We start from the raw sequence: 16561 nt of genomic DNA, 5'->3' as shown, positions 1-16561 counted from the left end.
TCATTTATTCCTAAACCCCTGGCCCCATAGGATAGCTTTCTATCTTGGCTTTTCCTTCTCCCTTTTCTCAAATAATTAGAAACCTATGGCCTCTCTTCATGGTCTGACGTTCACTCTCTAGCACGCATAGATTACTGGACCACGTTGTCTGATTCTAGGTAGGAAAAATACGGCATCCTCCAGACCATTTTTCCTTTGGTGTTTCATAGTGCAGCTCCACTCTTTCCTTAGATTTGTTCTTGTTTGTCTGTGTTTTGATCAGGATGTTTCTAATTTCAGATCATGTCTTCCCATGGCCTTCTGATCGTATTGAAGGCACATAACATTAGAGGGGCTACCAGCTGTCTTCCTCTCCTTTTTTCAAATTTTAATATCCCAGTACAAAATTATCAACTAAGTGCTGTTGTATCCCCTAAAATTATAGATCTTTATTTGAAAACTAAAAGCTTGGCTTTGGTTTCTAGTATATTTTTCCAAGAAATTGAGTTTGTTTTCCCAGTAGGAGCCTGACAGCATATCCCAGAGCCTCTCGTTTCTCTTTTTCATTGTGTTTTCTTTTTTGTGTGAGTTGGCAAAGTCAAATCAGTGTCACCAGAAACATGCCCCAACTGACAGCCAAAGATTTTGCCGAGTGTTCTCTAGCCCCTGGTTCCTGACCCCTGGTTGCTTATTTTCTGAAATAGGCAACACTGATATAGGCAAGATATAAGAGCATGAAGAAAACCCAAAACATCATGGAGAAAGTGCAGACAATGTGGAGCTGTGTGGAATTCACTGCCTGTCTACCTTCTGGTTAAAGAATGCTCAGTGGAAAGGGTGGTATTTGGGGGTTAAATGAATGAAGAGGTGATATTCAAGGTGTTGATGTTCCCAGCTTAGCATTCATCAAGGAAGTTGCATGGTGACAGGTGTACCTTGTTTGATCAGATGAGTGAGGCATTGAACAGCTTTATTTGAGAGGAACCAGGCTGACCAGAGAGAGGAAAATGGGAAAGTAAAGTCATTACAAAGCTTTGAGAAGAATGAGAATATGGGGCCTAATCCACAGGACTGCCAAGACCAAAGGTGGCGGTAGAGTTTTGGAAACAACAAATAGAAAGGAAATTTGGGCAATATGGCTGAGTAATAAAAGAGATGTTAGACCATACCAGTCCTTCCCCACTCCCACCTCCCAAGAAAACCCCACAAAACCACATACCATGAATTTAAAGAGAAGAAAAGGATAACTCAGAACCACAGAATGATGGTCTCAACCATGGAATGGTTATTAATGCTACTGATGAAGGAAAAGCTCCAAAACATGTACAGTTGCAGTGGTTATCTCTAGCTGGTGAAAATTAAGCAATTTTAATTTCTAATGCTTTTCTATATTGTCTATGATGAGCAGTTAATATTTTATAATGAGGGAAGAAACATTTTGAAGGAAAAGTATTACCAGCAAAGAAATAGACTGAAGTTTGGCTCCAAAATGTGAATATTTGGGAGGTGAGGGTAAAAGTAAAAACTAATAGGTTTAGTAAAAAATACGATTTGTGGGAGGAAGAATTGTATCAGCTTATTAAAAATTACTCTAAAGAGATTGTTTAAAAAGTCAGCATTATGGCAGTGTTTCTTTCACTATATATGGAGAGCCAGATGTGAAGAAGATTTAACTGATCTTAATTTAAATTGGTTATTTGGCATCTAATTTGAATATCTCCCAAACACTGTCTGCATGGGAGTAAATGACTAGCACAACTCCTAGGAAGGTTTGGAGGCAAAATGAGGAAAAGGAAGTGAAAATAGTGAAACAAATGGGTGAAAGTGTTACCCTCACACAGTAATGATCACAGGGGAAGGACTGGATGCTGTGCATGGATATTGGCATTCTACTGTACTTTTCATCCTTGAAAAAGCTGGGGGAGGTGGAAAGATTGGAGAGTCCTATCCTGAGTTTTGGACTTTCTCTGGGCACTGCCTCCAAGGATCTCCCCTGAGGAAGCCAATAGATTGGCCCTTAATAAATGTGCAGTTGATGGATTAATCGTCCTGAGCATCACTTTGCATGTATAAAACCACTTTGTGGTTCTTCTTTTCAGTTAGGCATTTAACAGTTTCAGGGGTAGACAAGATACAAAAGTGTGGGTTGATTGGCAAGCAGTACATGATGTGGATTTGCCCCCCCCCCATTTTTTTAAATATCTATATAGAAAGGACAAAGATATCTTAACACATTCATGGGTGAGTTGACTGGGAAGTAGCCAACACAACAGAATCCAGATTCCAAGCATTTGTTCTGGTTAGAAGGATGGGCGAAGCTAGGATGAATTTAAATAGGGTGAAACAAAGTCCTAATTATGTTACTTATTTAAGGCAACTAATTAAGTTATAGTAGACCTAGGTTACTAGCAATTGTATGAAAAAGACTAAGGGTCTTATTACCCACAGTCGCAGTTTGAGTCAGGAGTGTAATGATGGAGTCAGAAAGCAAAGGCTATAGTAACAGATCTGTAGTGTTAAGGAACCTTGACAGTGCAGCCTAGCATCAAGCAAAAATACCTACGATCCAACATCACTAGACCTTACTAAATGTCACTGGGCTTGGCTAGTTCTGTTGAATCTGGATGGATTCATTATTTTCTTTGAAGAATCTCTCAGTTTAGTGGAAATTTTTAGGTATTAGAAATCTGCGAAAGAAATGGTATTAAATCATTAGGTGTTGAAAAGGGGTGACTTCCTTCCCATTTGGCCTGCCTAAAGCACAATATATGTCTTGTGGTTTTCATCAGAATGCTACATTTCTAGGCACACATCAGTTCTCAAGGCCTCCCCATGCATTATTTTGACACTAGAAATTGTTTGAAGATTTTGCTCTAGTTGTTGATTGCTCTACACAGCTCTTAAATGGGTAGGAATTATTGTAAATATTTTAAGGCTTTAGAATAAGCATTTATCAATGTTTCATACCCTTGGGGAGAAGGGGCAAATATGTGAATAAATTAGGGGATCCACGAACCCCTTCAAAAGGTATATAATTTTTTACGTATGTGTAATTTTTTTCTGGGAAAGAGTCCAACACTTTCATCAGAGTCTTAAACAATATAAAGAACAAACCTCTTCCCTTGCCACCTATATAATTTGTCTGCTTCCTAGTATGTAAACAAAGGGGCCTCTTGGTTTTTGCTGTCCATCTTCTGAGTACAGACCCTCCTTGAGATGCCAGCGACTGACTTGCCATCGGTAGGGATTTAAAGAGATGTTGCAGGCAGAGTTCCAAAAGTGTTTTAATCAAAATCTAGCCATTGCAATAAACAAGAAGTGTCTCCCTCTTTCTCACACTGCACAATGAAATTTGTTTTATTTTTGAAAAACAAAATTCAGATTTGTTACTTGCAGAATTTGGGTTATTTTTTTTCTGTTCCCCTTTCAGTTTGTGAGTACAAATTTGGTCTTCTCCAGGAATATTTTGTTCTGAGGTAAGTTCCAGAAAAGCTTGATCTTCTCAATGGGATATGTGTTTCATGTGGTTTTTCTTCCTTTTCAAATGTACAGGGTGCCAAAGCATGCTTTCTGCGGGACATTCCTTTCTCAGCCATCTACTTCCCGTGCTATGCTCATGTGAAGGCTTCCTTTGCAAATGAAGATGGGCAGATTAGTCCCGGAAGCTTGCTCTTGGCTGGCGCCATAGCTGGTGAGTGGCCCTTACAGGGCTCTGTTCTTCCCCTCTCTCATGTCACTACCTTGGAATTTTTTGCCTGTAGTTCTTGATTGGGCACATTGAGGTAGGCTACAGATTGCTTTGAATGGCTACTGAAAAGAAAGGAGAAGAAATTAACCTTCTGGCAGAATAGATTAGGCAAACTTAATTTCTTGCCAGGAAAATTTGGTGCCAGATTAGGCAAGCTTAATTTCTTGCCAGGAAGGTCCAGGAAAATTTGGTGCATTTTGTGGCATTGTTGAATTCCAAGTTCCCTATAGTTTCATAATTCCACTTCACAGCATACCAGTGATGACTGTTTAGCTGAAAGTTTTTACAAATTTGAATCATTGTGCTTTAAAGTGTCTAACTGAAATGGTACGTAAATGCTTGTCCAGAATCTAGATAAAAGTGACGTAGTACTGACTACTGACTCCTCATCGCTGTGTTACAGGAACAGGGTGTGTGTGTTCATTGAATCCCAGAGGGAAATGACTCTCCTTGTTTTTAGTGCTACAGTGACTATGTCAATAGAAAAAAAAAAAAAAAACAAAAAAAACAGATGATGAGGGGGAAGGTTGTCCTCTACAGCCCAATGTAAATTCCCAGAGGAAATTTGATTATAGCCACAGCAGGAATCAGTTGGATCTTTGATGCCCCTGGTTCAGAGATCCTAAAGGCTGGAACAATCCGGATTCGCTCTCCAGGTGGTGGCAAACATTTAATGAGTTAACAAACCCTAAGGCAGTCCTGGGATGCCTGGGTCCAAACATTTTTGATACAGGTGTTGTTCTCCAGAGAGCTGTTGACTTGAGTCTCAGGAGAACAAGCCCCTGATCTGAGAAGTTGTTTGCTGTTTTGTGGACCTGCCTTTAACCTGGGAAGCCCCTAAGGCAGGAACCCATGGAGCTTTTCTTTAATTCTTAGTTAATCCCTTTTCTTTCAAAGGCAGTGATGTTGGTAAATGAGGCAAGGTTGTCCTTTCCTGGCTGTTCAGGGACCCTTGTTGTACAAGGCCACTCTACCTCTATCAAGAAAAAAATAATGACTTCGAGACTATCATATAGAATTCCCAGTTTTAATCCCAACTTAGCCATTGGTTGACTGTGTCCTGTTGTATGTCACTTACATGTGTATACATGATAATATTTTCTGAACCAAAAGGTTATAATGCAGTGCATTTTGTACATTGTACAATATCAATAACTTATTTGAAATAAGGTAGGACCTACTGGGGAGAACTGCTACACCTGTTGGTAGTGTGCTGCTTGGGCAAATTACCTAACCTACCCCAAGCCTCGGTGTCCTTGGCTGTGAATGGAGATGATAAGTGTACTGACTACAGAGTGTGCCTGTGAGATACAAGTGAGAACACCCATGTGAGGGACTTAGCATAGTGCCTAGCATATAGTAAATACTCAATAAACACTGGCCACTATTACATCAAAATCAAGAGAATCTGTCTGTAAATTATTCCAGGAATCAGTTGTAAAATCAGAGGATATGTATTAGAGCTCAAGATCAAAGTCTAGGCCTCTCTCCAAAATATAACAGAAATAGTGCCTGTACTCTTCTCTTGAAGGCAGATAGCCACCCAGAAGGGATTTTATCTTTGGGTAGGAATTTCCTAGGTAATCCATGCTACCAGAGCTGTAGAAATTACTAGCAGGTGTTTTTGGGGTTTTTTTTGTTGATCTTGTTGTTTTCTCTTTGGAGGCTTATTTTCTTCCTTCAGTTTTTTTTTTCTTTTTTTTTTTTTTTTTTTTAATGATTAGGAAAATAATATTGCTAAATTGTAAAACACTTGGAAAGTGTGAAAAGTAACCGAAAGGGTAAATAAGAAAATACTATCTGTTACTCCACGACTCTAAGATAATCCTATTTAACATTTCTGCTAATTTGTTCCCCCTTGCATCATTTTTAACCATGCATAGTTTTGGGGTTTTTTTTAATTTTATTTTTTATTTTTTAAAATTTACATCCAAATTAGCATATAGTGCAACAATGATTTCAGGAGCAGATTCCTTAGTGCCCCTTACCCATTTAGCCCATCCCCCCCCTCCCACAACCCCTCCCATAACCCTCAGTTTGTTCTCCATATTTATGAGTCTCTTCTGTTTTGTCCCCCTCCCTATTTTTATATTATTTTTGTTTCCCTTCCCTTATGTTCATCTGTTTTGTCTCTTAAAGTCCTCATGTGAGTGAAGTCATAGGATTTTTGTCTTTCTCTGACTAATTTTGCTTAGCATAATACCCTCCAGTTTCATCCATGTAGTTGCAAATGGCAAGATTTCATTCTTTTTGATTGCCGAGTAATACCCCATTGTGTATATATGCCACGTCTTCTTTATCCATTCATCCATCGATGGACATTTGGGCTCTTTCCATACTTTGGCTATTGTTGATAGTGCTGCTATAAACATGGGGGTGCATGTGTCCCTTCAAAACAGCACACCTGTATCCCTTGGATAAATGCTTAGTAGTGCAATTGCTGGGTCGTAGGGTAGTTCTATTTTTAGTTTTTTGAGGAACCTCCATACTGCTTTTCAAAGTGGCTGCACCAGCTTGCATTCCCACCAACAATGCAAAAGAGATCCTCTTTCTCTGCATCCTCGCCAACATCTGTTTTTGCCTGAGTTGTTCATGTTAGCCATTCTGACAGCTGTAAGGTGGTATCTGACCATGCATAGTTTTAACTATGATCACACTGTGGATATGTGGTTTTCACTTAATTTCATGGCTGAAGCATTGTTAGCCATCACAGCACAATGGTTAATGGCATGTGCTGTGAGGCCAAACTGGGCAGATTCCAATTCTAGTTTCCCCACTTAGAACTGTGTGACCTGCAGTTTTGTAACCTCTCTCTTCTTGTTTCCCCATCTACACATGGGTGAAGAACGGTCTTAGTCTCATAAAGTTATTTTGAGGTCAGTAGGTACACATTAATAAATGGAAAGATCCAAGAAAGTATCTGGCACATAATAAGTATTTTTAAATGTTCAATAATAACATTATATGTTTTAAAACTTTGTAAACATAGTTTTTAACTGTCGTATAGTTATCTAACCCTCAATCTTAGATTTTTAAATTTTTTTCAAAAAAAATTTAAATGTATTATATTGTAAAAAATATCTTTGTGCTTAAAGGCTTTTCCCCTACTCTGGGACATTTTTTCCTTGGAGATACAGACTCTCTAAAGTGAGTTTGCTGGTAAAAAGCATGACTGTTTTTAATGCATTACTACATTATTCTTGGAAGTTGGAACTGGTTTATGTCCCCATGCTGCCTTGTTAGCGGTGCAGCTGTCCCAGCATCTTTCAGAGCTGTTGTTCAGATACCTTCTCTGTTCGTTATTTATTGCTGCATAACAGATTACCCCAGCACTGACCAGCTGGAAACAGCAAACACTGATCATCTCACAGTTTCTGTGGACTAGGAGCAGCTTATCTGAGTGCCTCTAGCTCAAGGTCTGGCGTGAGGTTGCAGTCAAGATGTCAGCCAGAGGCTCGGCTGAAGTTGGAGGATTCACCTTCAGGGTGGCTCAGTCACATGGCCATTGGCAAGAGGCCTCAGTTCCTTGCCACATGGTCTCACTGTAGGTCACCTTGGATGTTCTTGTGACAAGGTGACTGACTCCCCCCCCACCCCCCCCCAGGAGCCAGCTCAGAGAGGGTTGAAGGGAAAGGGGAGACCGGGAGACCAGGGTGGGGAGAGAAGACAGGGGAAGAGAGCAAAGCCCCAGCTGCCATGTCTTTTGTGACCAAACCTTGGAAGTCACACTCCTTTACTTCCACACAATCCTATTGGTTACACCCATCAGCTCTGTGTAATGTACAAGGAGACTGAACAGAGGCTGAGGTGTAAATGCAGGAGGTGAAGGTCATTTGAGAGTCATTTGGGAGCTGAGTGCAACACTTTACTTTCATTATTATCCATCTGCTTCCCTATAGGATGGAAAAATACAAGACAGACTGTCATCCATTGTTTTTTTTTTTTTTCTTCAAAGAACATATTAGCCTCAAAGCTTGATGGTCTTGCATATTGCACAAATCTGTATAAACCATATAAGGAGAACTAAACCACTTTCTTAATAACATCTATCAAAAGCCAGGGGCAAATAACTACTATTCCCATTGAAATTAGGGATAAGACAAGGATATCTCTATCATCCTTGTTTTTCAGGCTTATTTTGGAGGTTCCAGCCAAGGTAGTAAAATAGGAAAAAGAAGTAAGAGGCATAAATATTATAAAAGAAGAAATGAAATCAGCATTATTTGCACATGATTGTTTAGCTTCAAATCCAAACAAAAAAATGCCTAAAAATGCATCTGAATTAATAAGTAATGTATTTTGTTATAAGATGAACATAAAAATCTGTATCTAGTGATAAGCAGTTTACTGATGTCATGGAAGGAAGCAGGACAACCAGCTGCTGAGTGTAGAACCTTGCTGGCGTGCTCGGCGGCCAGATCACAGAATTCAGTGTGGAGAAGGGCAAAAACACTTCTGTTTATACATGTGTTGTGCCCAGTGCAACATCATCATTAAGGGCAGTGAACACAAAAATGCACACTTGTGTGGGCTGGTGTATGGAAGATGGATCAGGCCCCCGCATTCCCTTTGGGGATGCCAGTGAGAACAAAGGCATTTCCTAGGTAGAAGACGTACTGGTGGAGAATGCGCAGAATCCCTGGAAGTATATCTATCCCAGGGTCAGGGTGATCTTTGTCATTAGGAGAAAGGAGAAACGCGTATCTCAAAATAAGCACAAATAGCAATTTGACCACTGACTTTTTTATTGTAACACAAAAATGTCTTACTACTATTTTTATGTGTATTCTTATATAAAATATCTCCTACACAGAATACATATATTTTTTTGTTGAATAATTGTATTATAAATAAGATGGATCTGGGATTAAATTAATATGATCATGCTTTCTATGTTTTGATAGTAATTTCAGTATTTAGTAAGTACTGTCTTTTTCTAAAAATTTTATTTGACCTGAAGTTAGATTGCTTTAGTAGTATTTTAACAGAGGTGGTTTTTGATATCTCAAAACCTGGAGAATATTGATTTTTTTTTTTTTCAGATATATGTATATGGTTGTAAACTGGGAATATCTTTACTTATTTTTTAGAGAAAGCATGCATGCAGGGGAGGGACAGAGGGAGAGGGAGAGAGAGAATCTTAAGCTGGGCTCAGTCTCAGGACCATGAGATCATGACGTGAGCTTAAATCAAGAGTCAGACACATAGCTGACTGAGCCACCCAGGCACCCCAGAACATCTTTAAACACTGAGAACATCTCCATTATTTCACAGGATAGAGTAAGCCTAACCAATATTTGAATTTATGTTCATTGGCCAGCATGCCTCTGTGCGTTAGAAGGTAGGAGCCAAAGCAGAGAGCCTGAAATTAAGAAACTAAGTTTTAATTCCCTGCAGTGAACATGTTGCTTTTTGATTATCGAAGGGCATTTCGATATGGCTTACAGATAATATCAAATAAAAGATATCTAGTATTTCTCAAATTTTAGAGCTTCATCATTGGAGGTGATCTTAATTGACAGTGATGAGATAAAGGATAAATCAAATTTAGATTAAGTTGTAACTCAGGAGTGTCTTTAAAAGCTATTAAATACACAGTTAATGGAAGTGCTGTATGTGTGTGACTGTCTGGATGGTTTTGCAAACGTATTAAAAGAATGAAGTTAGGAGAGAAGTACTATTGACATAAATTTGTTAGTTATGTGGACATAAAGGTTAAAATAACTTAAAAACAATTCTTAGATCCTTAAAAAAAAGTAATAGGAGAGATTGAATCAAAGTAATAGACTGAGTATATTCATCTGTCTCTCCTTTCAACCCAAATACCTTAAAATGTCGGGAAATACATTTTTTAAAACTCGTATTGGCACTAGAAAATATTAGCACCAGTCCTCGGAAGGCAGGAAACAGAAGCATATTGACTCAGAAACTGGACTGGAGGGTGCCACAACCCAGAACACAGGCAGGAAAAACTGCTCTTAAGGTAAGAGCAGAACCAAAGAATTTTAACCAGTGAGTGAACAATAGAATACCAGGAGTGGGGGAGGGCATGAGGTAAATCTTTAACGGGAGTGAAAGAGCCGAATTCCTGGCAGGAAGGTGGAGCTCAGTCCTCCCTACTCCTTTTTTGTACCTACTCCTTTTTTGTACGTAGCTTTGGGCAACAATTGAATCCAGGCTGAAAGCCCCTGGCTTTTCTCTAAAGAAAGGCACCAATTGCCTGGAGAAGGCTGAGTGTAAGGAACTGAAAAAAAGCCAGGTAAGGCTTAAGGTTCCAGACCTTCACCACAGACGGAATGAGTGCATGCCTGCATGCATGCATGAATGAATGAACGAACGAACAAACGAACGAATGCAGCTCTTCGCAACAGGAGCATAAGATAATCTCTTCTACTCCCAGAGTGAAGCGCTCCACGTTTCAGCAGCTTGGAAGGTCCCAACCCTGCTAGGCCACCTCCCCAACCCCTGTCCCCAGTTAACAGGAGTCCCTCGTTTCACAAAGCCCATTGCTGGCCCCCAACGCCCTCCCCCCCATTTGGGAGAGAAACCTGCCGGTGAAACTGACCTAGGTGGTGGTAGAAGCCAGCACTAAGGTAATCAGTCTGTTCTTTGAACTTGAATGTATCAGTAGACAGCCAGAGGTCCCCAGACAAGGAGCAAGAAGAGAAACAAACAGAGGAATTCCAGGAAAGACAGGCAATTCAGAGAAAAGAGGACTTTTAAGAACTATACTTAGGATCTGCAGAGAGATTTGAGAGGAACATTCTTAAGGAAGCTTTCTTGAAAATTAGTAAAAGGATTGCCAAAATTAAAAATCCATGCATCATCTGAATGATAGAATGGGTATGCTCAAAGTCCAAATTAGACATCTGGAAAATGAAGCCGTGGAAAAACAGAAACAAGAACTACAATATGGAGCGAAAATATAGAGATAAGAAAAGGAGAAAATGTGTTAGAGACATGTAGGATTAGTCCAGGAGGTCTAACTTCTATTTCATAGGAGCTCCCTAGAGAGAAGTAATATAAAAGGAGGACAGAAAACAAATCAGTAATAAAAGCTCACCTCTCATGTTTTCATCTGCAGTCCTAGCCCTTTCAATTTAAAATGCCAAGGAGGGGATGTCTGGAACCTCGATGGCATTCCCAGGCACACCAGCGTTCAGGAGGGGGGCAGGTCTCAAGTTCATTTCTCCCATAACTCAAAGTTTACGCATCACAGATATCTCTAAAGCAAAATGAAAAGTGAATTTAAGGAAGAAAAAACTATGGGATATTTGAAACAGAGCAAATAAAGTTAAACCTGAGAGTGATTTCAGTAACTGGTGACTTTGATAATATGTATTTTTATATAAGAAGGGCTTGCTGGCAAAGGGTGCAAATGTACATTTATTGTACATATTGTAAATAGTGTACTGTGTGATAAATGTATGTAATATTTAAATTGGGTAAGGGTAGAGATCAAAAGGGGAACAATTAGAAACAGAAAATAAAAACCACGATATTGGATAGCAGAAATAAGTCTAATAACCACAATTATAACCACAATTGAATGTATTCAGTGCCCCTAGTAAAAAAACAAATGCCTATTCTAGACGAGTTGTGAAAGGAAATCTAGTCATCTGGAGTTTGAGAAAACAGTGACATAGAGCAACTGAAAGAGAACGGGTTGAAAATATGTATTAGGAAAATACCAACAATAAGCAAGTTTAGCAATATTAATGTCAGACTGAATGGAATTCAGGGTTTAAAAATAGCACTTAGAAGCACAGAGGCTTATTTTGCACTTATAAAAAATAAAATTCACTAAGCAGATAGTGTCTGCCTAAATAAAGACATAAATTGAGGCAAGCTGCAGTAGACCAGAAATTGGGTCTATCTGTTCTCAAGTTCTGTTCTTCTGAGGGAGCATGCCTGAGAATCTCCTCCTTTAATATCCTCTGGTTCTATTTTAAACTAAAATCCTTTCATGGTATATTGCCATCAACCCCTATGTAGTATCAACCTAATACTGTTTTATAAAACCTCAGCTTAAGAGTATGATAAGAACACGATATATTCCCATTCCAAATCTTGACACTTTTCTTAGAAGCTGATCCATCAAATAGATATTACATATAAGGACGAGGAGGGAATTTGTGAATCCCTTCACCTTGATCCAAAATAAACAGATATTAAAAGTTCGTATCCCATAAACAGAGAAGCACATTCTTTACAAATACTAATGGGATATTTATGAAAATTGAGGCTGCCTTGCCCCAAAGTTGTATTTTGCTGGTTGTGCTTTCTTTTTATTATAAATGAACTTCTGCTCTCTAGGCGCTGGGCCCCCTTTAAAGCGTTGTAATTTTTTATTGGCTAAAGAACACCCCCAGTTGTTCTTGTCACAGAGGTAGTAGGTAGGTCTCATCATCTGTGTCATTACTGAAGCATCCGTCAGGCTGCTGTTGAGGAGCCTAGACGAAGCCTCTCTGTTTCCTAGCCTCCACTTGCTCCCCCATGTTTGGGAGTAGAGAAACCGAGACCTCTTGGTTAGTGTTGTCTTAGCCTTTTGGAAGCCAGGAGAGACCAGGCAAATTTACTCAGAGTCTTTGCCAACCCTGGCCACCAAAATCAACAGATTTCTGGTGGCCAAGCTCTTTCTGGTAGATACTGCTTTCCTGGCCTTGCTTCAGAGCAACATAAGGCTGTTCTCCAGGTTAGTTTCACTAGTCTTCTATCAGAAATCCCATCCACAGTAACTCCCAGGCCCTCCCAGCTGTCAGCCTGGGAGAGGTGAGGGTGAATGGCATACGATGAGAGTCCCGGGCAGCTGCCGTATTTCCAGCCCCCAGCTCTCTCTCTCTGTCCCTGTCACACACACACACACCACCACCACCACCACCACCACCACCAATCGGTCTTGCCAGATGAACTTGCTAAGCATCTTACACACGTTTCTTTTGGCATATTTATTTCATAATCGGAATCTTTCCTCTCTGCCCCCCAGTACTTCTCTCTTTTTTCATAACAAGGAGCTATTTATGAAAACTAACTGAAGGAGACTTTTTTACTGATGTTATGTATGTCCCCTGTCACTCTGACATCCCTGCCCACTGTTGCAAGGAGCATTTTACTACATGTTGAAAGCAGACAGCCTTGCTAACCTCTTTCTAAACCAGGAAGTAAAACGTAACGGGTGGTGTGAACACAGCGGGTTTCTGAGCATTTTTCCTGTTTCCTTCCATTATGTTGGAGGATAAATTCCTGGCTCAAAGTTAAAATAATTCCTCCAAGTTAATAGGAAATTCAGTATGACTTATCCAGTGAAGCATTGGATATAAGTGAGCTTTTTCACATGCAACAAATGTGATTAATTTTATAAAAAACAGTTACTTACGTTGGGAGTTTGTGAGGTGGTCCGTGAAGATGGAGGAAGAGCTGTACCTTTAGTAGGATAAATACAGATGTGTGCTGTGCAGAGCTCCCCAGGCGCGTGCACACACACACGCACACGCACACACACACACACGCTGTAACCTTAAAGCTGTCTGTTAGAAGGATGAGATGTACTTGTGAGCCAGACCACGTTGGTTTGGACAGAAATTCTTACAGAATTATTAAGCCTTAAAAAAAGCAAAGGAGATTTATGCATCTGCATTTGACCAATTTGGTTTGGAATAGGTTCATAATGGAAAAGTAATAAAACCATAAGAGACAGTGTCTTCTGAGTACAGTCTCGCTTTTAAAAAATCTAAACATGGGCTGCCCCATTTTGGATAAAATGACTGTAGAAAAATTTCCCACTGGTAATTTTGGGAGGGTTTTGTTGCTGTTGTTGTTCCTTTTTCATTGATTATTAGCCAGTATAAATTTTCAGCTTTCTGTCAAATATTTTTTCTGGAGATGTCAGTTTTAGGAAAAAGGAATCCTGAAGTGTTATCTATGGGAGTCTCCACCTCTGATCACCACCCCCCTTCCTCCCCCCTGCACACACACACACACACACAGTTTGCTTAGCCCTCAGCCCTCACTGAAGTCTTTTTCTGGTGTAACTGGAGAGGTTAGGCTTTGGTGGGTAAAGGGTGGTTGAACGTGTGCACGAAGGCACCTCCCGTGACTGCCAGCAGCCACAGAAAAGCATGAAGAGGAAACACATAACAAACTTCACCTCTGAAAATCGGACCTAATAACTTTGCAAGTGACTGATTTAGATGGGAAAGTAAAAAAAACAAAAACAAAAAAACAGCCTTTCTCCATTTGTTCTCAACCACTTGAAGTAGTGTTACTGACAAATCATTCCTTAAAAGTATTAATAAATATGAAGCTCCCAAAGTGGTTCGGGGCAGGGAGGTGAGGAGAGTCTTAAGGAGCCTCCATCACTGCAGACAGGACAGTCCTGGCCGTGCTTCCCAGAGGACAGCAGAAGAGGCATTTGATTTCATCAGACTCTTAACTTTCTTTCCACGACCAGCAGTTCAAAGCACAGTGGTTTTTATATAGTGAGAATGTGACCAGACTGTGATGGTGGTGCCTTTCCTGCAGGTATGCCGGCGGCATCTTTAGTGACCCCTGCTGATGTTATCAAGACGCGATTACAGGTGGCCGCCAGGGCTGGCCAAACCACTTACAGCGGGGTGATGGACTGCTTTAGGAAGATACTGCGGGAAGAAGGCCCAAAAGCTCTGTGGAAAGGAGCTGGTGGTATGGAAATAATTTGTTCTTAACTAAACCTTTGATATCAGGTAAATTTTTGAAAAATCTAATTGTATCTATTATTTCCCCATTTTCTCAAAGCTCGTGTGTTTCGATCCTCACCCCAGTTTGGTGTAACTTTGCTGACGTACGAATTGCTGCAGCGATGGTTCTACATTGATTTTGGAGGCGTGTAAGTATCCTGCTAGATCTGCAGCTAAGTTTCAGCTCTTCCAGTGCCCTGTCGTTATTAAGATGGGTGCATTAATCTAATTCCTAAGGATGAAGTAGAAAGGACGTAGGAAAGGGGCTCCTGGATGGCTCAGTCAGTCGGTTAAGCGTCCGACTTCGGCTCAGGTCACAGTCTCACAGTTCGTGAGTTCGAGCCCCCCCCCCCCCCCGCCAGTCAGGCTCGCTGCTGTCATCGCAGAGCCTGCTTTGGATCCTCTGTCTCCCTCTCTCTGTGCCTCCCCAGCACCTTCTCTGTCTCTCTGTCCCTCTCTCAAAGATAAATAAACATAAAAAAAAAAAAAAAGAAAGAAAAGATGTTGGAAAATACTGAAATCATGTAACCAAACACATTTCAAAGGGGAACGTACAACCAACTAGAGCTCCACAATTTCTTTATATGAGGCAGATTTTAACAACTTTTAAATGTTATTTTTACCGAGATAAGAATGATACAAAACTCAGGTTCTCATCCTGTTTTCTCTCCTTTTAGGAAACCCATAGGATCGGAACCGGTTCCTAAATCCAGGATCGTACTGCCCGCTCCCAATCCTGATCACGTTGGAGGCTACAGACTGGCCGTTGCAACGTTTGCAGGGATCGAAAACAAATTTGGACTGTACCTACCTGTCTTCAAGCCGTCCACATCTGCGGCAGAGGTCACCGGTGGAGGCCCGTAGTGGGAGCAGCCCCAGGGTGCGGCTGCAGCTCTGTCCACTGTGGTAGAGAACACCTCACCTCCGATGGAAACAGTGTTTGCCTCCTTTCATTTCCATCTCTTGTTTAAATTCGAGTCTTTTTATAAGGTGGAATCATTCATTTTCTGTGTGCTTTCTTAACCAGAGCGTTGTGAAATTACTCCTAATTATTCTTTGGGCCTCTGCTCACACATCTCTGTTTATAGCTGACATTTACTGGGATTTGGTCAACACTAACATGATTTGGGGAGAAGGAGCAAGTCTGAATAGAAACTAGTGCTGCTCTCCTCAGATTAGGATTATAGTCCCAAAGAGACTACTGAATGGCGATCATGGTGCTCAGAGCAAAGTGCTTCATGCATGTTTAAGCTGGTAGGAAGCTGGGTACATATTTATCACAATAAAAAAACACTGGAAGAAATGAAAACAAAATTATCAGAAATAGCCAGCCTGGCTTCAGATTTTAAACATGTACGAATTCTGTTCATGGATTATATTATGAAGATTTTATGTGAAACCATTTTTTTTTTTTTTTTTTTTGGTGTCACGAAAACCACATTGAAGATATCATACTCTGTTAGTGGTACCAAGACTTCTCAGACAGATGTCTTTGTAGTCAGGGAAGTCCTTTTGGTATTTTATTCTATAGACAGAGAAACTATGAGACGCAGTACCTCTCCTGGATGTGCTGATTTGGGGCAAGTTCTCATATGATGCAGTGTGATGATCACTGCCTATTTCAGGAAACATTGCAGGGAAGGGCACATCCCTCATACTCATACCTACTTTACTGCCCCCATCCCCTGCCCCCAGCAGTCGACACCTGTTTGCTTTCAAAATCCCACTTGTCTTGAATCATGTGTAAGACAAATATATTCTAATACACGTTTTTATTTAATTTGTGGTGCCTTGCATCATGGTCAGAAGGCTCAAGCGTTTGTGAAGGAGGAAATAAACTATTTTTAAAGCTATTGAATTGTTTGCTCTCGTGTATGTCACGTGGTGAATGACTAATAATTGTCACTATTGGACTCTATATGTTTCATTTTCAGGGTGGTTTTATTCATATTGGCGTGGATATATCCTCCTGGCCCTTCAAGGTAATGTGTAGCCTGATTTCCACTATGCCGATGTTCAGAGTGAGTAAAAGAAACATCATTTAACCCTCGATAAGCAAGGAACTCAGCTGACACTTTTTCTCCAGTCATCCCCGGTGCTTTGGGCCAGTTTCTTACCA

The 16561-nt window shown here is 40.4% G+C and overlaps 1 protein-coding gene across 3 annotated transcripts in view; it reads left to right on the top strand.

Moving 5' to 3' along the window:
- SLC25A13 (solute carrier family 25 member 13) overlaps window positions 1-16295 on the top strand; it is a 184268-nt gene extending 167973 nt beyond the window's left edge. For all 3 annotated transcript variants that reach the window (XM_042966782.1, XM_042966774.1, XM_042966784.1), the window contains 4 exons: window positions 3532-3670; window positions 14249-14407; window positions 14501-14591; window positions 15120-16295. In XM_042966782.1, coding sequence (XP_042822716.1) covers window positions 3532-3670; window positions 14249-14407; window positions 14501-14591; window positions 15120-15306 — 576 coding nt within the window. In that variant the 3' untranslated portion in view covers window positions 15307-16295. The remainder of the gene's footprint in view (window positions 1-3531; window positions 3671-14248; window positions 14408-14500; window positions 14592-15119) is intronic.
- Window positions 16296-16561: the final 266 nt, after the last annotated feature.

Source organism: Panthera tigris, chromosome A2 (assembly GCF_018350195.1).
Source record: "Panthera tigris isolate Pti1 chromosome A2, P.tigris_Pti1_mat1.1, whole genome shotgun sequence".
In the NCBI taxonomy this organism is placed as follows: domain Eukaryota; kingdom Metazoa; phylum Chordata; class Mammalia; order Carnivora; family Felidae; genus Panthera; species Panthera tigris.
Note: the sequence above shows the minus strand (reverse complement) of the source record. Positions and strands in the feature narration are given on the sequence as shown.